Source organism: Vidua chalybeata, chromosome 7 (assembly GCF_026979565.1).
Source record: "Vidua chalybeata isolate OUT-0048 chromosome 7, bVidCha1 merged haplotype, whole genome shotgun sequence".
Taxonomy (NCBI): domain Eukaryota; kingdom Metazoa; phylum Chordata; class Aves; order Passeriformes; family Viduidae; genus Vidua; species Vidua chalybeata.
Window position 1 is genome coordinate 15920602 of NC_071536.1, and position 24755 is coordinate 15945356.

The following is a 24755-nucleotide window of genomic DNA, read 5'->3' on the forward strand; positions in this document are numbered from 1 at the left end:
GGATATTCTGCGATACTGTAAGTGCTGAAACGTTGGTGGCAAACGGCCCCGGGGGCAGCCGACACCTGCCTGAGGCACTCGCAGCGCTCACCTGGGAGCCGCTGGCCGCGCATTCAGCACGCACAGCGCGTCTCTCCAAAGAGCAGAGCAGAGTACTGTTATCTTAACGCGGCTGCCAGTGCTGCAAACTCCGCAGTCGGACAGACTGCCGCTTGTCCCACGCTGGGTATTTATCAGGACCGTCCGTAGCTGCGGGGGCCCGGGCCGGGCGGGGCCGGGGCCTGCGGGCGCAGCGCCCGGCACGGCCGCATTGTCTCCCGGCGGGGCGGGGCGGCGCGACGCGGCTCGGGGCGAGCGGCCGCGGCGGCTCCGCGAGGGGGGGCGGGCGGTACCGCGGCTCCGCGCCCCCGGGCGGGGGCGGCGCTGAGCGAGGGCAGCGGAGCGGGGGCGGGCCCGCCGGCGCCCGGCGCTCGCCGTCTCCTTGCCGACGGAGGAGGGGTCGGAGCCGCCCCCGTCCCTAGGGGCTGCCGCTGGGCTAGCGAGGCGGTGCGCGGCCGCCGAGGTTGGCCGCCGCAGCCCGGCCGGAGCGGGCGGGTCCAGGCTCCGCCCCGCGTCCTCCCAGCCCGGGCACCCGCAGCGCCGCATCGGGTGAGTACCCGCGCTCCGGAGCGGCTGTGCCCTGGCCCCAGCCCCGCGGAGGGCGGCGCAGGCCCTGCGGCCCGGCCGCGCTTTGTTCCCGGTTGGCGGCGGCGCTGCCGGCGCCGCGGGGCGCTCCGCTCCGCCGTGCGGCGGCGGCTCCGGCTCTCCCGGGGCGGCGGTGGCGGGGCCGTGCTGCAGAGCAGCCCCGGCTGCGAGCTCGCCCCGCTCGCTGCCCCGCGGTGGGTGCCGCCGGCCGCTCGCGTGCCGGGGGCACGGCGGGTCGGTGCGGCCCAGGGGAACCCGTGCAACAGGTTCGGGCATTGTTCGTGCCGCCGCTGCGGCCGCGGTGGCGGCGGGGGGGCTTCCCAGGGGGGCTCCCGAGTGGCCGCCGCCGGCGGAGCTTTTGCCTTTGTGCGGGCGCGGGAGGGCGGCCGCCGCTCCCGGCGAGCGCCGGCGCGGGTGTCGCGGCAGGCCCAGCAAGGAAGGAGAGGGGTTCGGGCAAAGGGGCCCAGCCGGAGGCAGGCGGGGGCGGGTGTTGGCTCCCGGCGGGGATTTTGGCGGTGCGTGGCCGCCGGTCCGTCCGGCGGGCTGGGGACGAGTCACGGCCGTGTCACTAAAGGCGTCGGACGCTCCTGGGTTTCTGGAAGCGCTGCCTGGTCGGGAAGCTGATTCACTGCTGAAGACGTGGTTGCTCATAGCTGTGGTTACCCTTTCTTTGATTTTTGACAGGTCTATTGTCCAGCAGTTTTGTCTTCTCCCCCATAATTGTAGTGTCTCTTGCTACCCCCTTACAGAGCATTTTAGGCAGGCTATTGTACGAAGGGGATGCACTAAAGCAACTGTTTTTGTTAAAGAATTTAAACGAGTGTATGGAAGCAAGAGTGGAAACAATTAGGGGAGTGTGGTTCTTTATTTTTTTGACTTTTTGTAAGTTTTATAATGAGCAAAATTGATGAGGTTTTTGTGGATATGTATTAATAGATGCTTTTGTCTGGTGCTCTCTCATCTTTCTGCATCCCAAAGGAAATACTGGTCCTCTCCATTTTCAGTATTGCAGTGCCTGCAGTGTCCTCACAACTGGATCTCGACTTTGTTCATGCATTAAAATTCACTGTGATGAGGAAGTACTGAGTTTTTCCCCCTTTTCTCCCTTCCGTGACATCGCCTGCTAAGATTAAGTATATAGTAAATAATGAATACTGTTACTACATTATAGAATTACTGGTAGTTACTAATTACTGTGCTAATAAGGGTTCTCCTTTATTTGAATGTGAGCATTTATAGTCCTAATGCCATTGTCTGTACCAAGCAGAAACTGAAGAGAGAAAAGGGGGAAGGTGGACTGCAGAATAGAACGGAAGCTTGCTCAGAGAGGCCTAGGGCTTGCTGCGTTGCTGGTCATGCCTTGCTCTTTCAGGAGAAAAGCAACGAGGCAGAGCACTGGAACAGGCTGCTCAGGGAGATTGTGGAGTCTTCCTTTCTGGAGACATCAAACCCCCTGCTTGGGCTGGGTAACCACCAGCAGTTACACAGGAATGTGTCCAAATGGGGTTCCAATAGAACCATTCATATAGATGATCTCCAGAGGTCCCTTCCAATCTTAACAATCCCGTGATTCTGTGAAAATCTTCCACCAAAACTAAGAGTAATTACAGTGTAGTTTTAGGGGTGGATTTTTGGATTTTGGACAATTCTTTGTCAATGATTGCTGCTTGAGGAGTGCTGTAAGATCATTTCAGCTGACTGTTTTTCCTGGAGTAGTTTGCTAAAAGATGATATTTTGTTTGAAGTTTAATTGATCAGTAACATCAGCTTTCCTAGAAATACAATTTAAATACTGAAATTAGATGTATTTTTAAAATTTTAGGCTGTAATTCTAAATTGGCTATGGATTCAAATTTCTCAGTTAAGCTTATGTAAACAGCTTATGTTGACGTTTTCTGTCAACAAAATAAAGGAGTCAGGTGAATTTCAGCTCAGTTTCAGTTGGTTGTTGCTTGAGAGTGGTAGTAGAAAGAGAAACGAGAGGAATTTCTGTAAGAACTTTAATACAATGCTACCTGTCAAGAATCTTTAGGAATAGATTATGAAGAGGAATGCCTTTATTCCCTAGTGATGATGGGTGGGGAAATACAGAAAACCTTCAATAAGCAGCTTCTGATAAAGTAGGCAGAGCCTACCCTGGAAATGATGTTGCAGGATTTCCAGTGTGTCTGTACTTAAGCTGTCTCAAGGACTTACTGTTCGTATTTTTGTTCCCAATCTATAGGTGTGTTTTCTTGCCTTCTCTCCCATCTTTTTGAGGCTGACTAGAAAATTTCCATTAACAGAAGGGTGTTTTTAATTTAAAATTTACTGTGAGTTAGATAACTGTAATAACTGATCTATCAGATTTACTGTAAAACCAGTGAAGTGTGTTTGTCATCTTGACTTTGCCTTTTACACAGTATACACTAATTTGAACTTTTGGGGTTTTGCTGTTGGGTTTCATTTCATGAGTGGAATTTGATCAAGTTACAAGGTTTCATTCAAGTCTTACAACATTTGCTGAGGTTTAATGTTTGATGCTTATATGCTAACTCTGTATCTTCTAATACAAAGAGGGACTATTTATATTTTCTTACTCAAGTTATACTTTGCCTTTTAAAATTTTATAGCAGTGAGTACCTTTGTAGGAATACCTTCTTCCTCTCCACAAAAAAATCTGCTAACATTGTTGTATTTTCAATTTAGCCTAAAACTTCGTGTAGGTTACCTTTGATTGAAAGCATACTACAGGGATCCTGGTTCTTGTTACTTTCCCACTGCTTCCGGTGCTGCCTCAGGAGCATTGCCTGCTAACTATAAACAATGTTGATGTCTACCATATGTTTTGGTAGAAAGCGCAGGATTCCTGATGTCCCACTAAACTCAAGTGCCTAGCTTACTAGTATTTGTGAATATAAAACAGAAATGTTGACTCCCCTATCATGTAGCACTGTAAAAAACTCTTGTTTTCAACCTCCAAGGAAATAAAGTTTTAGATTGAGTAGCAAAATCAAAAAATATGGTCAAATACTTTTTCATTTAAATTTACAGAACCCAGGATCTGGAGCCCAAACTTGTAACCCTAGCAGACAGTTTTGCATTCCAGTACCAATGGTAAGTAAGATAGGTCTCTTCCAAACATAAATCTGTATAATTTTCATGCATTATATTTGCTTCTTATGAAGCTTTGAAAGTGATGAATATACTGCCTAGAACAACATCTTTGCAGTTGGTTTTTTAGAAACTTACTTAGGCTTTAACTCATGCCTTCTTTAACTTACCTACTTTACTTGGTTTTCATTCTGTGACTTCTAAAAAGTCTTTAAAAGGCACTATAGCATAAACAAAAGTGATATTAAATTACGTTGTTTGGCCATGCAGCACACAGTGCAGCTTGTGTTCCTGTGTCTCACGTAGTGGTAGTGTCTCACAAGGAGAGGAGTGGCTGCAGATGTGTAAGAGGGTATTTAAGCATAAGACTGGAGATAAGTGAATTCTGCTTTTAAGAGGGTTCTGTGGTAGTGGCTGAGAGTAAGGAAAGAAGTTTTAATAGCATCAAGGTAATTGTTGCTGCTCTGATGGTGTTGATAAGCTTGTGCTGGAAGATGAATGAGAGACTTGGGGACCTTGATTGAGCAAGTAGAAAAATGTGTTGGCAAAGCTTTTTGCTCTTCAGACTAAATAGGAGAGATTTTTGAAGTGAGGATAACCTTACAGCAGATGCTAAACTCAACAAGGAAGCAAGTGAAAATCAATCTGGAGTGTTGTTTTCCTGTTTCCAGGTGAGAAGATGAACTGCTGCATTTTGGACAAGCTGAAGTTTGGAATGCTGGGACATAAAGAACCCATTAAGAAGGAAATTACAATAGTTAAGAGGAGATGAAGGTATGACTTAGGGCTTTGCAGAAACAATAATTCAAGGGAGATAGATGTAGTAGGTACGTAAGAATTCAGAGCCAAGATCACTTCCTGTGATGTTGGTAGAGTTGTGTTTGAGATGTGTTCTTAGTGAGGTATCCTGAAGGATATGTGATGACCAGACCAAGTAAGGCCAAAGCAAAAATGTGTTCCAAGAGTAAGATAAATGGCTTTGATGTTAGCTTGATGTTTTGGTCACTAAATGATATCTATGGCTGAACTGGAGACCTCAGTGCAGGTTGTCTGTTTTCTTTCTGTTGGTGTTCTGTTTGCTAATTCTTTCACTTTGCATTCTCACTTATAATAGTATCATTGGAAAATGTATGAGTGTTGCATCTATGCAGGATGTTCCAGGCAACAGCTTAGAGAGCTTGATTTTATTTTCTCTGAAGCATGTGACCTTTTATGTATTGGTTTATTGATTTATTTATTGGTAGTGGAAGGCTACATGTATTTTGAGGGGCTAGGAGAGAGGGAGAAGTGTTGTGCAAGTGATTGCTGTGGCTGATTTAATTTGTGATTTGCAGTTGAAATGTTCAGTTTTTGTACTCAGATTAAAAATTCTGCACTCAGATTAAAAATTCTGAAGACATCCATGAAAGTTAAGATTTATTTCTTCTGTACTCACTAATTTGAGGTCATCTTAGGTAATTATTTTTGCTTTGTATAGCAGTGAATTAATGGATTTCTGAAATATGTGAATAAGGTATTTATGTATCAGATATGGAATATTTCAGTCTCTTGTACTTTCATGTTTGGTTAACATTAGCAAAATTTTCAAGTTATTTATTTCTTATTGAAGGGATTTTTATTATTACCCTTATAATGGATATTTTGTGTATTGTGCAGTGAGGACACAACACAAAATCATACTCTTGAGCTGGTAATTATTTGGTCAGGTAGCAAACCCAGAGTTTTAGGGATTTGTAAACAGACTTTGTATTAGCCCCTTCTTCATTGTCATCTTGTTGTGGTCCATTTCCTCCACTCCCAAAGAATGACTGCTTTTGTGTCTGCTGTACAAGATGGCTTTTGGTGTAGGGGAGCATTTCTTTTTGCTTCCACTCAGTGGAGTGTCACTATGCTGAGCTGGGAATTGAATCCTGAGGCCCTGAGCCACATGCACTTGTAACCAGTGCCAAATATGTGTATTGTTATGAAGTGGTAGATTGTTTTCTTATATAAGTGTTGCAAAAAGAACAAGAAGTTCTAATCTTGCACCCCAGAGGACAGTGTTTTTCATTTGTTCCAGGCTGCCAGCAGTTGCACTCATCAGTACAGCTGTTTGTCTTTTGACTTGGCTGCCCATGGCCCAGATTGTCCCATTTCATTCCACCCACTGTCCTAGCTCATTTTATGAAGTACTGAAGGCCTAGGAGCTTTCTGATCTTTCATCACAAACTGGTTTTTGACAGTTCCTTAAAGAGCTGGTGATACGGTATTTATTTTTCCAAGCACTTGTGACTTGTATGTTGGTTTGGTTTTGTTTGTTGGGGTTTTTTGTGTTTGTTTGTTTGTTTTTTAAGAAGAAGGAGCTAGGAGAGGACTATGAAATTTTATTTTACTATCTGTAGGTTATTTTTCTTCCCCCTAACCTCATGAAGTATTTCTATGATAGAAGTTGCAATCCATGTGATTCTGTACTATTCCCATGAGATTTCTGACTAAGGAAAATTTTAAGACCTAAAAATTAGAATTTTCTTTTAATGAGTTTTAGCACAGTGAAGAGAAAATGTCTTGGCTATGCTTTGAACATAGCATTTCAGTTGACATATTGCTATGTAGAAAGTGGTGGAAGAAGCAGCCTCTCAACTTGCATCATCTGTGTTCTGTGGTTACTTGATAGTGTTAAGAGAGATGGGACTGTACCAGATGATTGCAACTTCTGCTGGTTTGGCTGCTTGTTGTAAGGGAAGGAGGGTATGAGGTAGATTGGTCTTCTGATGCTGGTGGGCAAGCTGTAGAGTTCTGCAGGAAGGTAAATGGTATCTCTCATTGTATGTGAGAGAATGGCAAAATGTGGCAGGAATGTTGCACTAAAGGGAATCTGGAGATGCGTCCAAAACCTGTGGCTCATTTTCTCTACTATTCTAGATTAAAGAGGCTTGAAAACTGCTATAACTTAGCATAGACCGTGTGTGTGGCTTGGACTGAGGTTGGACAGGGTAGAAAACTCTAGCTTGCTGTCACCTTTGATGTCTCATGTTGCAGCATCGTTATGAATGTCTGCATGTGTTCCTTTGGGCTGGGCAAGTTCACTCTCTGAACATGGCCAGTGAGTCCAAGGAGCGCCGTTCTTTGGGAGTGTGCTCATTGCTGCACAGGACCCTGTGGCTAGCCCTGTTCTCTGGACAGACTGAGGTGTTGGTATTGTCTCACAGCTGCACATGCAGGTGTTTTTGTGCATCCTGAGTTACATTGTTTCTGTGCTTGGTACTCTTCCTTTTTTTCCCCTCTGGCACTTGCTTGAAGTCTGAGGAAAAGCTCTGCTTTTGTGTGAAATGAATAGCTGACTGTGATCAAAGTTAGAACTCAGACACACAATGACTTTTTCTTCTCAGATGGCATAGCCCCTCACCTATTCTCCATTTGCTGGTTTGCTGTTCATTATATTGCTCATCGCTTCCTTTTGTTGCTTGTCTTTTTATTTCACTTTTCACAGAATGTTGAGGGATTGAAAAGAGTGGAAAATGAATATGGAAGATGGGTTAAATATAGGAAGTAGTTAACAGACAGTTCTTACGAATTTTATTCTTAACTTTAGTTAGAAGACAAGTTAAGATTTGAACCTTCAGGTGAAAATGGAATGGAATTGGAATTTTTCCAAGCTTAAATTTGTTGTGGCTGTGACAATGTGCTTTTGGATCCTGGTCAAGCATGCTGTTTACCTCAGCTTTAAGCCAAGTCAGAGCACATTTTCAGTGTGTTCTTTGAGCTGCCATGGCAAGTTGCTGAGTTAGGATACTAACAGTGCATGTGTAATGGAAATGGCATTGAGTGGTTGCATCTTCCTTTAGAGTTAAAGCAGCTCACATACTTGTGAAATTAGTCTGTGTTCTTTTATTTTCTGACTTCTTTAGTGTGAATTAGCAGGTTAAAGAAGAATAGGAATATTTTTGTTGTGTACAACTTCAGACATAGTATAAAACTTCTGTGGGTTTTTTCTAGATAGCTTTTACCAATAGTAAAAAAATTAAAAATACAGAAGTGGTTGAGAAAGCAAAAAGCTTGATATTCCTTATATATCTGAAGTTACCTTTTCTCCTGAGGGCTCTAATATTAAATATTTATTACTGCTGCTCATAATATCTTAAAGAATAAAAACCAAACACTGTATTTGCATATGTGAGCTGATGTTCCTTCATCAGATTTTATTCTTATTTTGAAACTGTCCAGCTAAGTAGCCGAGTTCCAGGTGCTTTTTAATTGAAGACAGCATTAACTAATAAATATTTACAGCCTTCTTCTATTTTTGGGGCAGGTTTATGCTTATCAAATTACCCTGGAGACACCTTCGTTTGTGTTCTCTCTTTGTACAACTTTGCTGTGGGAGAGATGACATCCTTTAATGTAGCTTTAAAGGAAGGTGAAATAATAATCTGCATAGATAATTGTGATACTCAGCTTTCTCCCTGTCTTTTACATGTGGATTTTATTTCTGTGTGGAACAGATGAACTAGTTTTAAGCTGATTCAGGGAAAAAAAGGGTAATGCTTTGTGGGTTGAAGTTAGCATCTGAAAAAGCCTGCATGCTGGCTTCAGAGAATGAAGATGTTCATTTTGAAGGTCTGCAATTCAAAAGTTGATCTAAAAAGAAAAAATGTTTTCATTCTACATGATTTGAGGCTTTTTTTCCTTTGGTACTTCAGAATGTCTATTGTTATTTGTGCTATTGTTTGGACTTGCAAGCTGCTACAGTTTTGAACCTAGCTGCCCATCTGCTCCTTGGTTATTTATAGGCAGATTTGTGGAGCTCCTTCTAATCCCTCAAGTCTTCAAAAACATTAATGAATTAAACATCACAATACTCTTGTAAAAAGAGAATTAAATGGAGAAACTGAATGGAGACTAAAAGAGGATAAATGACTTGCTGAAAGCCATATGTATATTTCATAGCAGAACAGAGAACAGAAACCAGATTCTTTTTTTCTTACTTGTAGTCCTGTGCTTAACAGACCAGCTACATGCTCTTGTGAGGTACGTGCTAAAGGAATGAAGATAGAACTTGTTCTTTGAATCTTGCAACAGATGCTCATGTGCAGACTAAGCCATTTCAAGACCTTGCACCATGTATTGAGAGTATTACAGGTTTCAGGTCTAACAGACATGAATGAACATGTTAATATTAATTCTCATTAAGCCTAAATTTGTTTTGATTGTTAATGTTTTGGAACAGTGGTTTCTACTGGGTTGCTTAGAAAGAAAACACCTGTTACTTGCAGGAGAGCTTCTCTCTGGCATCTTACTTCTAGTTAGTTGTCCAGTCATCCTGTCCCTCTTCCCCTGTCCTTAATGGACTTTTATAATGGCTTTAAACAGTGTCTGGACATTGGTTCTTATTTAATTTTTTAAATTCAGTGGTAGTGAAGATGGATAGCACAGAACGCAGGCAAAACTTGGCATTCATCAGAAATTTTGCACTTCGGTGAATTTCACATTTATTGTGTGTGAGTTTCTTTTATTTTTTGGCTTTTTTTGTTGTTGTTGTTGTTGGTTTTTTTTTTGTGTGTATTTACTGGGGAGAATTGTTTGGTTTTGTTTGGTTTTTGTTGTTGGAAGAACTTCCCAAATTTTAGATGTGTGGGTAAAACATTGTAATAACATTGTAATTTGCACTCAATCTGGAGTCTAGAAATGATGGAGGATGCAGCCTACTAAATTGTGATTTGATTTCACATTGGAGTGCAGCCTCAAATATTGTTTTGCAATTTTTCCTTGTTTTGCAATTTTTTTGAGCTATTTATTTACTATTTCCCATTCTCTCCTTAACGTATACATGTTTCATGTTTGTATGTAAGAGAATTTTCTCCACAAATAGTATTAGTTTCTGCTTGTCAAGGGGATTGGAAGAGTTTTCTGTTTCACTGGAATGCCTTTCAAATATTTGGGTTTTAAATAGAAATATGATGCGAATTTAGTGTTGCCACCTTCTTGTGGAAATCTTCAAAAGAATGGAGATTCTTTTGAAGATTTCCACAAGAAGGTGGCAACACTAAATTTGCAAAATATTTTTTCTTTGTTGGACACTGGCATTGCTATATTGATTTAATAACCTGGAAGCCTATGTCATTCTAAACAAGTTCAGTGAGGTTCTTCAAAGCTTATTCAATGTGTCCAGGAAACACGTTAAATAAAAGAACTACAAGTTCTACAGTTTGCTATATGGTATTTTATGGTATTAGGGCAAAGTAGATTCTAGGTGGGCACACAGCACTCTAAATTATTTCTGAAATTCAGCAAACATATGTAACCTCTATTTGTTTAATATCTGTAACATTTCAGCATATAAAAGTTATGTCTTTTCATTTGGAAATGATAAAATGCAGCTTCCTGAAGTATTTCACTTTCCTCTCATGAAATCTGTTCTCTTCGGTGCTTTTGTTTTTCTTCAGTAGCTTTTCTGTGTTTAATGAAACCAAATGGGTTTTTTATTGATGAATAGACACTGAATCTGTTTCCTTCAGCTAAATAGTGGTAAAATATTGAGCAACAAGTCACTCTTTCCTCATGCTAAATTGAGAGCTTGATGGAAAATTTTAATTTTGTCTTCCTCCAACAAATTGAAGACTTGCATATATTTTGTATGTCTAAATAAACTGCAAAGGTACAAAGCAGTGTACCTTTTCAAAACACCTTTAGTAGCTCCCATTGGAAAGTAGATGCCAGCTTTCTTGAAATGGTTTCACTTTCCAATATTAAAAAAGACATTTTGTTTAATTTATCCTGAGACTCTTTGGACGTCAAAAATAGAGAAGGATGCTAAGCTTGTTTTTTAAACTGACAATTTTCTTTTTTTTCTGGTATGTTCTGATAAGCTGCTCTGGTGAGAGCTTGCTTCCAGATGAAACCTATCAAAACTCTCACAGAAGAGAGGTAATTGTGCACTTCAGGAGTTTATGGAACAAAGGCTAGGTGTTTGGAATTACCAGCAGTTGTTCTAAGTGGGCTGACTCACCTCCCTCCACTCTGAACAGAATGCTTCTTTTGGTTCCAGGAAATACTGAATAAAAGAACTATTTTGATCCATGGACAGTGCCACTACTGTGGCAGAAAGCCAAGCGATCTTTCATATTAAATAAATAGATCTTTTCAGAGCAGCAGAGAAACATGTTCCCTAGAGTCAGTAAGCTGATGCAGACCTTTGTTCCTGTGTGAAAGTATGAAGATAACGAAGTGTGTGTAGGTTTGAACTTCCTTCATTGATCATAATAAAGAAGCATTTGTAGTAATTTGGAAATGTAACTTAGGGAGGAGGGGGAAAAAAACCACTCAGGTATGTGTTCCACATCTTGAAAAAAGGAAAATAAGAAGTGCCCAAGTTAAAAAGCTTGCACAGAGTGGTTTGAGAGACAAAAATGACTGCCTGCATAATTCTTGAATTTTGTGTTTTATGCAACAAATAAGTTCAAATCTTTGTCTAAAGCACAGAGGAAGCTTTAATAGGATGCTTTTTTGAGTAATTGTTCAAAGTGCAGGCTGTCATGGGACTCAGTTCCCTGAGAGAACTAAAAGTTGTTTCTTTCCTTCTTTAATATGTGAAATGTGAATTCTATATAATTGGCAAAAATTGCACTTCAATGTGGAGATTTTGGGATAGGAGGTGGGAATGAACATTGTGACACATTACACATTGGAACATGTTTTTTTCTTTTTCTTTTTATAATAATATGTTTTTATAACAATGTGTTTAATATATTTTATGTTTTTTCTTTTTGTAATAATATGATAGTTCTTTTTTCGATTTATTCTGAAGCTCATTGTTTTAACATAAAAACGAATAACTATTTTACCTCAGGCTATTTGGATTTCTCAGGATTTTTTGGGTTTTCTTTTTTCTTTTTTTTTCCTAAATAATTTATAATTTTTATTCAGTTAACTTCCCTTGTGCCAGGAAAAAAAGTTCTCTTTGTGTGCATTCTGAAGTATCCAGAGGGAAAATTCCAGGTTGCAGTCCAAAGCCCTGGGCCTGGAATGAGAAACAAAAGAAAATTCATTTTGGTCTGTTTTTATTTTGACTGATACTAGCATATATCTTGAATAGAGTATTTCTGAGCCGAATTAGGTTTTTTAATTATATGGATTGATCTGTGGAAGCAGGACCTCAGAAAGTTACAAGCAGATACCAGTTCCTGCTTTGCGTTGGCAAGAAGAGGAGGTTGCAGTTCAGGCATCCTGTGGATTTGTCAGTGAAGCAAAAAAGCTTCATCATGGTGAATTGCAGTTCACAGTGCAATAAAAAATGCATGAGGGTAAGGAGGCAAAAGCAGAAGGAGCATTTCCAGATATGGATTATAGGTAGGATGTAGTTATTCAGGCTGTTGGATATTGGATGTTTTTCTTCAACTGAAGCCCTGCTAATGGCAGGGTAATGGCAGTGTCCTGACAGAAATGTAGCATAATGTATGTAGATAATTATTATATTCTTGGTAATACCAGACAGACTGTGCAAAAGTACAATCTTATTTGCACTTATTTTACATCTGAATGAGTAAACAGATGACCTACCTGAAAATTAATTGTAGTTTATTAGGGTTGGAAATGGGATTTTATATAAATTATCTTGTTGTCCTTGATTGAGATTCTGCTTTGGTTTTTGTGGTTGGACTGTTTGTTCCCCACAATGAGGGAAAAGAAATTTTTAATTAAAGATTTGTATGAATAATGCCTATAATGATGTTTTTTTTCTTAAGTTTTTACAGTATTTTAGATCTTGGTTACATTGTTCTGTTCTTCCTTCAGAAGGGTAACACTGCAAAACACTGTAACTGTTTTCCCATGCCTGACAACTTCAACTTCTTGTGTTTCAGAGCTGCAAAAAGTATCTGAAGTAGAATGGAAGCGTCAGTAATATTACCCATTCTGAAGAAAAAGTTGGCATTTCTTTCAGGTACAGTTTCAATTTGCTCAAGTGATTCCACCCTGCATAATTTGGATGGGATATTTAAGTTGGTTATTTGTATTTCCTGGATGTATTTAACAAAAATGTGTTGTTGGTTAGTGCTTTGTCATATTCCAAAAGAATCTCGGGAACCCTTTATCTAGTAGCCAAGCTGTTGGTGTTGGTGTTTAGGACTTGGTTTTGCTGTAGCCTCTAGCTCAACCTGCAAAGTTTTAAAGAAGTTTCAGTCTGTATATAAGAGACTGATGATTTAATAGACATCCAAAAATAATCCTTGCTGGTTTGGCCTTTTAGTTTTTTGGTTTTAGAAAAAACAGAGTAAATATTTTTAGGATTTTCTGTAGAAAATTTTTCTTTCCTTTTCACCTCTCTTTTCTCTAGCCTAGAAACACATGGGATTGCCATGCATTGCAACAGTTTGAATATTGCCAATTAGTTAATTCAGGGAAAGCTGTGATTATCACTGTATTTATTAAAACTTCCTGAACCTCATGTTGAAGGTAACTTTTTCTCCTCCCTCTGCCAGAAAAAAAAAAAAAAAAAAAAAAAAAAAAAGAAAAAGAAATGCTTCAAATGGTGAATGACAATCCCTTGCTGATTTCACTGCTCTTGTAGATAGCTGTGTTAGTTCTTGGTGTTTGATTGTCTGATCTAGTGTAGGTAGGTAACTTGCAGAACACTTGTCAACTTCAAAAACTGACAAGTGTTGCCATAAATATTCTTCTGGTTTAGTTTATTTTCATTTATGTTTTTAGCCAGTCCAATCACCTGAGAAGTGAAACTGCTCTTTTTTTTTAATGGAATTAATTTTGCTTTGAATTTGCCTGCTGTCCCCAGCAATTGCAAATCTAACAATTCCTTTTTAAAAACAATCAAACCCCTAAAACTCAACTCACATTAAATCCTGGGACAGTTATTCCACAGCAACAGCAGATATGTAGTGAGTTGGTTGTTCAGCATTATATTGCAAGGGGATATTCTCATTAACTAGAGTGCATTTTCAAATTGCTATTAAAGCTGCCTGATCTGTTTCGAAATACAGATGGTCTTAGTGGAAAGTAATTTGCTGAGTGGCAATTTAAATGCTAGGAACCATTTTGGACCTATGTATTTCTAAGTAGGTTTGATCATTTTGGAATTGATTAGTATTAATGGATGCTTTAATTTAATGAATGATAAAGCTTGATGCAGCAGGATTTTTTAGCCTTCTTCAGTGTAAGTAAAGTAACTTGACAGACACAAATCAGTTCATCATGTCTCTTTACATCAGTTTTACTCTATATAGTTTCATAATAGTTTCATTAATGATTAGAAACATATACTCAGAAAAATAGTATTTTAGGAAAGTCCTGCAGTGTTTATGTGCTGAAGTCTGTTGTCATTTTTGAGTTAAATCGGTACAAATAATGTTGATCCTGCCTTTTTCTGGAAGCAAAACAGTGGTTTCTAATGGAAGTCCATGGCTGGAGTAGTTTTCATGCTGATAAGTCATTACTCATAGCACAGAAGAAAAGGCAAGCTCCTAAATCAACAAAAAGCCTTGAACAACCATTTTGGTGCAAAATGTACAATGGACTTTCCTTAGCAGTGTTTACAAGCTGGGGGAAAAACCTGTCAGTTGTTACACAAGATGTCTTGTCATAAAATAATAATTTAGGTAATTTTTTTGGTCTTTTTGTGAAATGTCAAGAGATTATATTTCTGGGATTTGGGTTGTGCTTTGTTCAGTCAGTTCAGCAAATGCTGTTTATATCCAGGCATTTTCCCTTTTTCTCTGCTTCCTCACTCCAATTTTCAGGCTTTTTGCCATTCAGAAACAGAAGGGTGGACAGTCTGTAAATAACTGTTGCTGTAGTTTGTTTCTGCTGGAAGCATCTGTCCATTTGTCCTTTCTCATACAGCACCACTCTTCAATTCTTCAGTTTAGAAATACAGTTATTAAAAAGTGTGTTGCTATTTTCCAGCAACAATTTTCTCACAAAGGAGAGGAAGGGAAGGGAGCACAACTACTGCAGTGGACCACTGGAAGTAGTAGGTCCTTTACAAAACTGTGGAAAATATCCATATATCAGTGGATCTTTAAAACTCCGAATTTAGAGTGTTTGCACAGCTTTGGAAACAAGGAAAAAAGGCCTGTTGCAATTAAGATTCTAACATATGTTGTGTAAATAGTGTTTGTTCATTATCTTGCATGCACCTCATGGACGGGGAGAATTCTTATCAAATTATGTTGACATATGTGTATGAATCTGCAAGCATTGCTATGCTTGTGCCTTTTCTTGTTGCTGCACGGCTGTTACTATTCTGTAAAAAGTTGTTCTTACTGATTAGATGGAACTGCAGTTCTACTGAAGAACTTTATGAAGCAAAAGCATAATTTAATTGCTTTAGCCATGTGAAAAACAGTATGAGAATAAAGATGTTCTTTCTCAGATTACGGGAACTCACTTTGCTTGATTTTTACCCAAATAAACCTGTGGTTTTAGATGTCTTCGTATAGTTTTTTCTAAAATATAGAGAAGATTATTTAGTAATTGACTCCTACATGTGCTTAAGTATGTTGTGGTTGTGGGTTTTTTTCCTTAATTACTTAGATAATATATCAAAATTTACTGTTTCTAATATTGTTTGTATAAGTTTTACCAGAAAGGTTTGAAAATGCAGATGAAGATTAAGGCAAGCAGTTGGAAATACATCTTTTAATTGTAAGGTGACTGTTAGCTGTTTGTAAATAGGTCTTGAAATTGCTTTGTGTTTGAAGTAAGTGCCAGTTTAGAGCATGTGCCATGGGCAGCCTGTGTGGTATGAGATCCTCCTGTAGTAGTCAGCTGGACTAGGAAAGTCCTCCTTTTCTAGAAGCTCCAGTTGGATCTTCTGGGTACATGCTCAGCTTGGGAGTGAACTAGATTTCTAATGGGCTGGTAGTGTAGAAGGTCTAGGAGATGCTTTTTAATAATATAATGTAAAAATGAAAAAAAAAAAAAAGCTTCCTAAACAGTTGATTTGTGTTGTTTATATTGGCAGTATTAGATGAAGAATTGTGACAGCTGTATATGAGGGCTATGCTCTGATGCCCTGGTGATGTTTTAAATGTCCATGTGGTGAATGAATCTTCACAACTGAGACGTGAAATACTAGTTGAGGTTTTCACAGCACCTTTAAAGATTGCTTTTGTGATGAAGTTTGAGACTACTTAACTGCGAAGTATTTCTTCTGCTTAAACCTCATCACATTAACTTTGTAATTACTTTTTCTTTCTGAAACAGGAGGGAAGGACAGAAGAAGTGGCCTCATTCTGACGATTCCATTATGCCTTGAACAGACGAGCATGGATGAGCTGAGTGTCACACTAGACTATCTTCTAAGTATACCAAGGTGATTTGGAAGGCATTCTTTTCAGAGCTGGTTTTTTTTTTTTTTCAGTTGTAGAAGGGATCTTTCTGGTTTTTTTTAAATTTTATTTGGTCTTCTTTACCAAATTAATTTTACATAAATGTTTGTTTAGAATGTGATACTGTCTGACTGAGCTAGAAACACACATCCCAATAAGCTAAGGAATGTGTACTAAGGCTTGTCTGTGTCCTTTTTGTCCTTATGTTCTCCTGCGGTGACATTCTCCTTTCTTGGGACAGCTTTTTTCATAATTTCTTTTTAATGACAAGGCACTTAAATTGCTAAGTAAATTAATGAGCCATTCCAATCAAACATTGCCCTTTCTGTGCTACATGGCTAAACTTTGTAGCTTGTAGGGCTTCAGTTTAAGAGTGCACTAAGTTAAAAATATAGTCTTACTGCAGTGAGCAGCTCGTGGTACTGCTTAAATGTGCTGCCTAACAACTTGAGTATGCTGTCATCCATAGCTTGCTGTAAAATCATTGTTATTCAAGTTCTGTGCATGTGCCACTGACAGCTTATAGTGGTAGTTTTTGGTCCTGGCTTAGTTACCTGTATTTCTGTTTTCTTAACATCCAGGGATTGATTTTTATCTTTTTTTTTTTTTCTGTCATGTGTCACTGTTTTATAACGAAAAGGAGCCTCTCAGATAAATGTTAGCTTTTGTATCTTTTCAAATTTCTTCTGGAAACAGAGCAATAATGGCATAACTAAAGATATCCAGTGTACTTTGCATATTGTAATCTACAAATGTTTATAAAACAAAGGATCCAGTGTTGGGGTTTTCTTGGTAGATAAGACTTTTAAAAATGCTGATTGGTGAGAGAGAAGCAAAGAATAAATTCAAATTATTTAAAAGTAAAACATCAGAAGGTATATGAGTATACCGCACAATATTTTAGTTGTGTAAGTTTTTTAAACAGCTTGTTGTCTTTTGTAAAGTGGTGAAACACCAAATGGTCATCCGCACAAGTCATGTCATTGACTTAAGGACTTGGCTGTATTTGTGGAACAGATGCAGGCATTCTTGTTCTAGTAAGCATTAATTATTCCACAGTCTCATCCTGATGTATGTCTTTACATACATTAGTGTAACAATAACTGTCTAAAAGCTGAACCAAAGTGCACTTTGTATTCAGTAGAAACTGGGAAATCTATTTGAAAGTGAAGTCAGTGTTCCCACATTTAATGCTCCGTGTCAGTTGTGGAAAAAATGACCTCTCTTCTATGGTGGCAGTATGGAAAAATCATTGTCATTTTGGTTGACATGTTGTTTTTCAGTGGGAAATGCAAACTTTGGCCTAAGCACTTCTCTTCTTTTGTTCTGGAAAGACTTTCTGAACACTGTTTGGGGAAAATAGGACTGAGGGGAGGGATATTGTCCCAAACCTAAATAGCTGTCCAAGCAACATACATAATCCTTTTCTCCCCAAGTTCTATGTGTAAGGTAATGTAATGTGTTTGACTTTTAATTCAGATGTGCATGGTATACAATGCACCTACAACTGGTTTGAGATCTAGTATGGATTGCTGGCTGTGTCCAGAATTGGAGAGGCATAACTGCTTTAAAGTGTCTTGGGTAGAATTTCTTTGGAATATGTGTGTAAAGCCATTCTAAAATTTCAGACAACTTATTCCTAGTGTTGAAGTATACTGTTATGCCTTTCTTTGATGGTATTTAAAATTCTCAGATTCTGAAGAGGTCTGTTCAGAACTGAAGAAGAATAAAAGTGGCAACATTATGATATGTTGTCTGTTCATACTAAAGTTTGCTTCCTTTGTTGTGTTCTCTCTATTGTGGCTCAAATCACCAAGCTTTTTACTTTTTATTTTAATTTACATACATTGCTAACCTTTCTAACATTGGCTAACCTTTCTAGAAGTGGTGAATCACTTCTGAATTTGATTGGTTGTGTGTTTTGTTGGGTTTGGAGGGTTTTAATAGGGTTAGTAGTAGAGGAGCAGATGCTGATACTGCTCGATGCCTAAGGAAGTCATGTCTCAAGATGCTGTAGTAACACTCTTCACCTTATTCTTCAAAGCAATAGCATTGTGCCTTTTGAGTTGGTTTTGATTGGAAATTGCACTAGTGAAGCCTGAATGTTCAGACTGCTTCCAGAAAAATCATATGTGTGATCTTAGAGGTTCCTTAAAACCAAAGACGTTAACGGAGTGTTTAAATAGCCAAGTTGAATTATTTTTTCCTAAACAGGCTAGTAAAGTGCCCTTTTTCCCCTTTTTTTTTTTATCTTCAAGATGAATTTGTCTTCCACCCATACCTGATGAAGCTCAGCTTAAACATGAAATAAATAACAGTTAATTTCTTGTTGTGAAGCATAATGCTTACTGTTGCATGCCTTGTTTTTCGTAAGCTAAGGAGATCACAAAAGTAGGTTTGTTTTATAATTGCAGATTTGGGAAAGATTACATAATGCTTTCCTACCTCTTGTAAATGTCATGGGTTTTATTTGCTTATAACGTTGCCAACACAAGAATTTCAACCTAGGACATGATATCTAGTGTGGTAACTAACGTTAAACCATGGGCTCACTTGCAAGTCCTCTTCTGGATGCTCCTTGTAAAAACTGACATTTCTTTCTCTTCCTTATGACACTCTAAATTGATCTCTTTTCTGGGGATTTTGTCAAGTTAGCAGTTATGAGATCTTTTGAGAGTTGCTACAGAGCATTAAAATTTGAAGTTATTTTATAAATGAGTAAACTTAAGGTTTATAAGACAGTGTTTCTATGAGGAAAAAAGCTATGTAGCTGTATTTTACAGGAGGCTTGAAATCCAAAGTTGTTGTGGTATGACACTTGTTAGAGTGAATTTTATATTCTTCTAAGTGTTTTTTTTTTTCTTTTAGTGAGAAGTGTAAAGCTCGAGGATTCACTGTGATAGTGGATGGCAGAAAATCTCAGTGGAACGTGGTAAAGACAGTTGTGTTAATGCTCCAGGTAAATAAATATTTATACATTCATAGTTGACTGATCAGTTGTTTGATGTGAACCCAATGCTCTGTTATTGTAGAGACAGTAATTTCCTTGAAATGTGGTTCTGTGACAAGTTCTGTGGAGCAGGAAGAAATTCTGAAAAGCAGATGCTCAAGAGAGCAGCTCACTCAAGAGAGAGACAAATTCTTTATATGCTGAGAACACAAAATTGTAGACCTTTTTCTGAAATGGAGTTTTACTTAAAAAAGTACACAAATATGCTCCTGGCATCACCAGCTATGAGCAGTAGGAATGTGTGCAGGGCTGCAGTTCACACAGATATTGCAGCTGAGCAGGTATTGATGCAATATATGCTGTACTGCCTGGGTTCCTTTGCAACAGGATATAGTTGACTTAGTTGTGGATCATATTTCCAATCACAAATTATGTTGTGTGTATTTCAAAAAGTAGGAGAAGAAGAGAAATGACAATTTTCAATAAAATATTCTAAAAAATATTATTTTAACTCATTAGAACTGTGGGCTCACAAATAGAGTCTTATTTCTGCTGAACAGTATAGATTATTTTCTGGTCTCAGTGGTCAAAGACAATGTGAGATACAGCATTTTTAACAGATTAAAACACTTGGACTACTGCTTTTGTTACTGCATAGATGGTTCCTCTTTATCAGAGTAGTTTTCCTCTCAGACTTAGGTGAAGCCTCAGAAAGTGTGTCAAATACAAATAATTTCTATTTTTTTTTGTCCTGCTGGGTTATTGTTGCTTCAGGGTTTTGAAGTCTGTGTCAAGGTGTCTTTCACCTATTCTTGACTAAGATGGTTTTCCTATTAATAGAGTATTTGAATCTCTTGTGTTCAGATTATGATCTTGACTGGGTTTTGCTTCAGCCACTGTGTGGTTGTGAGGTTCAGTGGGAGCTGAAGCTAATGGGGAAGGTCAGCTCTTTGCCCACACTCTTATTTCCCTGGCTTCCTGGCAGCATTCATCCTGACTCTGCAAGGCTTGCAGAAACATGGGTTGCACATCTGTGTCTTGAGTTTGAGAAGGAAGCCATAAGGGAGATTTTTCCTATGTGAATTGATCACTTGTGCAGATCACATGAGGTTTCTGTCTGCTTCATCATTTGTAATTCTCAAAAACACTTCTGTGTTCAAAATATTGCCTACTTATAATAGTTTTTGCATATTTGTTAAAATGGAGCAAGAATGAATTGGGGGTTTCTGTTGCTGATTTCTTTAACTTCTTTTGAAATATTTTTTTATTAATAAAATTAGGTATTTAAAGAGGAATCCCATGGGTTGTGTCACCTTTATGTCACTACTCTGATTAACTTTTACTTATTGCTATAGCTGATGAGTAATCAAGAGTCTTTGTTCCTTGATCTACATTCAATGTGGCATCATAAAATCAACTTAGTAGATGAAATTACTGATGTAGTCTGAGAAATGTTTTCCTGGTAGTACTTTAATGAATTAATATGTTGAAATGTTAATATTCAACCTTTTCATTTTAGTCTAAGTAATATGTACTAAAGAAGTATAGGATATAATCTTGACATGTAATCTGATAACAAATATACAATTTTTCCCTAACTTTATGATTACTGTTTCCTTCTACATAGAAGATAACATTGGTGGAAAGCTTTGTTTTTAACATTTCTTCTTCTTTTTAATGAAATACCATAAATTAAATTAAGTCTAGCCAATAGTTCAGTTTTCTGTACTAACACAGCATAGACTAATGGTTTGTCCTTAGCACTGGTATAAAGAGGTTATATTTTCTTTTCAGTTTTGTCACAGTTTGCTATGAAATCTTGTGCAGTGTTACAAAGCAGGATGGAGCAAATACGTGAGGTAGATGAAGCAGGCTTCAATTTCTGTCTCCAATTTTTACATACTTGTATAGATGATGAAATCTATGTGGAATTCAGTTCTGTGGTAAATGGTGGTTTAATCTTGAATGTTTTACTTACTTTTTCATTTGTTTTACAGAATGTTGTTCCAGCTGAGGTGTCACTTGTTTGTGTAGTAAAGCCAGATGAATTTTGGGATAAGAAGGTTACACATTTCTGCTTTTGGAAAGAGAAAGATAGACTTGGCTTTGAGGTATGTTGAGCTTTTGTCTATTTCAGTCAAAAATACTGTTTCCAAAATACTGATGTAATTGGACGACAACTAAAGTGTCTTTAAAGTAGCTGTATTCTTGATGCTTTGTGGATAACCTTAACAAACCACTGTGGCTTTTTAAATTTTTCCATTTTTAATGAGACTTTCTTCATTTAATATTCTTAACTTAGAAATGTGTGGCATTTAATTCTTTGCTTAGCAAGAAAATAAATCTCTGTGATACATTTTTGTGGGTGTTTTGCATCAGAAACTGTTGTACAGGATTTCGTGTGAAATTTTTCATGACTTCTCTAATAGGCTGTAGAGATACATGGTGTGTGGTGTCACTCTATCAGCTGTAACCATTCTGACAAATATCTTGTTGGTATTGCATGCATCTTCTCTCATTTTGTGAGTTCTTTGACATCAGGAACAGGTTATAGATCCCTTGCCAAATGCAAGCTGACACTGTTCTGAGGCAGAGTGTGTACGAGGGACTACACATTAATGTTAGCACTTCCCTTGTTATCTTTGGGAGGTTAATGGAAACCTCAATTTTTCCTGTGTTTTTAGTAAATATCTGTGTCATCAAACTTTCCACTTTTTTTTTTAAAGCTAATCTTGTTTGAACTATAACAGGCATGTAGCATGCAGCCCAGTCACATTGTCTTTAATCAAAAACATGAGTGTGGTGGTACCCACTTTTATAAACTAGCATATTGCTTGGAGCCACATCCAAGATGAGAATTTAAAAAGCCTCTGAACTAACCATCTGTACTCAAAAATTTGATTTAAGAGCTGCTGGTTAGAAAGTGACTTAAGTTTGCAATAATTCAGTTTCACACAGATCTTTCACAACATAAGGTAAATGTCAGAGTCCAGAGAGCAGCAGTAATAAAGGCAAAGCCCCTCTTTAGAAGTCGCTACTGTGTGATTTAGGCTGTCTTTTCCCAGCTACACTCCTGTAAATAAAGTTCTTGGGTACCTTCACAAAGTCTTTGAAGTAGTGATATGAAAGCATGTGCCATAGCAGTTGTTAGTGTACATATGATAGGGTTGATAGCTTGAAAGTTAGTCCTTCTAGAAGATTCTTCCTGGGTTTTTCTTTAACATGACTCAGCTAGAATGCATTTTTAGACAAATAAGCAGAAAATATATCAACAAAGCAGGGATAATTTTACACGACTATGATAATAAAAGGATTTTTTGTTTCATTTTAAGGTTTGGCTAACTGTCATTAAATGATAATCCTTTATTTTAGTTATCTTAGTAATTTTATAAAGCATGTTCTGTGCTAGAATCATGTTGGCATTGTTGGCGTAGACCACTGGAATTATGTACCCAAACCTTTTCGTTTCTGTTACTTGGTTGCAGTCAGGAAAATTGTTTCAGTAAAAATGACCCACCTTCTCTGGACTCCAAATATTTGTGTCAGAGGCAGGAGTATGTCTTTCCTCTATTCCAGATATGAGTGCAGAGCACTGATAAGGCCATGGAAGGCTCCAACACAGGCACAAATCTACAGCTGCGTAATTTTGCATTACTGGCAGTAAAAACAAACAACACCCAACTCATGTTTTGGATCACAGGTTAGATATGTGTAGCTACTAGGAAAATTCAGGATTTGTTTTACACCAGTGAAATAATTATGAACTAAAAATTGTAATTAAAATATGAAATATTTTTATTCACTTGGATGTAATCTCCTCTTATTTGAAGTAAATGCTGTGTAACTGTGATTTCTAATGTGGCATCACATCTACCTCCCATTTCCTACTACCTGATCTGTTCTTAATACCTTGCTTAATATTCCCATATGAAGCCATTAATCACAGTGTCTTCCTTTTTGTTCAAAGGCAGAGATCCTCTGCTTCAGAGTGAGATGTGGTGATGATGAGTTGCAAAGCACTGAAAGTAAATGTGGGAACTGAGATCAAACAGTACTGGGTGGATAAGTACAAAGAGGTGGGCTGATTCAGCTGAGTAAAAGTTCATATCTTTATTTCTGGTTAGTATTAGCGTTTGGTTTTGGACCTGCCTCAGGACAATTCCCATTTGTCCTCCAGCAGAACTTTCTTCTGTAACTTCATTCCTCCGTTATTAGCAATCAGTTCATGTGTTAATTGAAGCAGTTTTATCTGGTCCCGTGCCATGCTTCACAAGAGGAGAGTTGTTTTAATAGTTATAAAGCTGTCTTTCAGCTGAAATGTTGCATATATGACACTGTAATACTTAATACCGTTAATGCTTTAAAAGATTGAAGAACAGGATTTGAGTATAAAAATTGCTGTGTTTTAGAGAGTTGAGAGGTGGTGCTTTTTGCTTTTTTATTAATATACTCTACATAGTAATGTGAAGCAAATCACTCTTTTAGTAGATATAGTGTGTTGTATTTGAGCATGAGCTTTTCTTTTGAGAACAACGAGCATTACTGGAAGAAAAAAATTACCAGAAAAATAGAAGAAATGTACAAATTTGTACACAATGCAACATTGCCTATAGATTGGTGGGGTTATTTTGCACATGTCAGTCATTTAAGGAACTTAGAGGAAAAATAATCTCTGAGCCTGATTTAGATACTAGATCAGTACTTTGAAAATCAGTTTGTCAGGAGCAGGAAAGAAGAGGATGTGCTTGCTGTTCTTATCCTTGTGGAAATCAGGGAGCAAAATTTTAAAAGTTCACTGAGAATTTGGAGAATAGAAATTAAGTGCATAAAAATGGAATAAGAGAAAGGAAAAATTGGGTAGTAAACTACTATGGACTAGTTGAAAAAATTAGAGTGTGTAGCATAAAGATCTTTATAATCCTGAAGTCCAAAGTCTTAATAGTCCTAAATGCTGTAGACTTCTACTATAGCAGCTGACAGTTCTAACTCTCTAGTAAAGAGTGTCAGGAATGTCTCAAGACAATTTATTTGCAGCATCTGCTCTGAAAAATACTAAGTCTCTAATTTACCTTTTAAGAATTACACTAATGAGCAGAGTATTGCTCCGCAGACTAAAAAATGAGTAACACTTTGTAGGAATTATCTAATTTTTGTCCATTTTCAGTTCAGTGTTTTAAGACAGAGGCACCAGAATTTACAGTTTCATGGACTTTCCTAAAAAAGCATATGGAAGTTCCAGTCAAAATTGTTTATTTAACTGCATCTCTTTTCATCTGTATGCATCTCTGTTGCTGTTTTAATATGGGAGGCAATGGGTTCTTGGGCAAATTAAGGAATTGTCTATGTGGAGCTGGGGCATGTAAGCCTGCATTTATGTCACATCCTGCATTCTGTCCAAAGAAAGTGTGTTGAAAAATGCAAGAATCTTTGCCTATTTTCTCTTCTCTGAGATGTAAAAATGAGAGTGTGCTAATTATTGTGAGCCCTGGAGGGTAAGGTGAGTGAGAGGGTAAAACCACAAGTGAAGGAGGCAGTTCCTGGGAGTGGAATTCATCTTGTGTTTATCTAGGTACTGCCAACTGCTCTTGTGTTTCTAGTATGACAGATTTCTATGGCACTGGCCAGATAAATATTTACTTAGTATTTCTTTGTGTAATGTTAAAGAAAATTATCTTTGTTTAGATTAGTATTCCATATTAAACAAATAATAC

General features: G+C 38.2%; 1 protein-coding gene across 5 annotated transcripts in view; it reads left to right on the forward strand.

Annotated features, from left to right (window-relative positions):
- The first annotated feature begins 515 nt into the window (after positions 1–515).
- SESTD1 (SEC14 and spectrin domain containing 1) overlaps positions 516–24755 on the forward strand; it is a 48380-nt gene continuing 24140 nt past the window's right edge. Inside the window, exons 1-7 of one of the 5 annotated variants that reach the window (XM_053947977.1) lie at positions 516–648; positions 3718–3780; positions 4449–4551; positions 12612–12691; positions 15970–16078; positions 18963–19053; positions 21042–21155. In XM_053947977.1, the coding sequence (XP_053803952.1) occupies positions 12637–12691; positions 15970–16078; positions 18963–19053; positions 21042–21155 (369 nt within the window). In that variant the 5' untranslated portion in view covers positions 516–648; positions 3718–3780; positions 4449–4551; positions 12612–12636. Of the gene's footprint in view, positions 649–826; positions 951–3717; positions 3781–4448; positions 4552–12611; positions 12692–15969; positions 16079–18962; positions 19054–21041; positions 21156–24755 lie in introns of those variants that run through there. The other 4 variants (XM_053947978.1, XM_053947979.1, XM_053947980.1 and 1 more) reach the window with 4 other exon arrangements.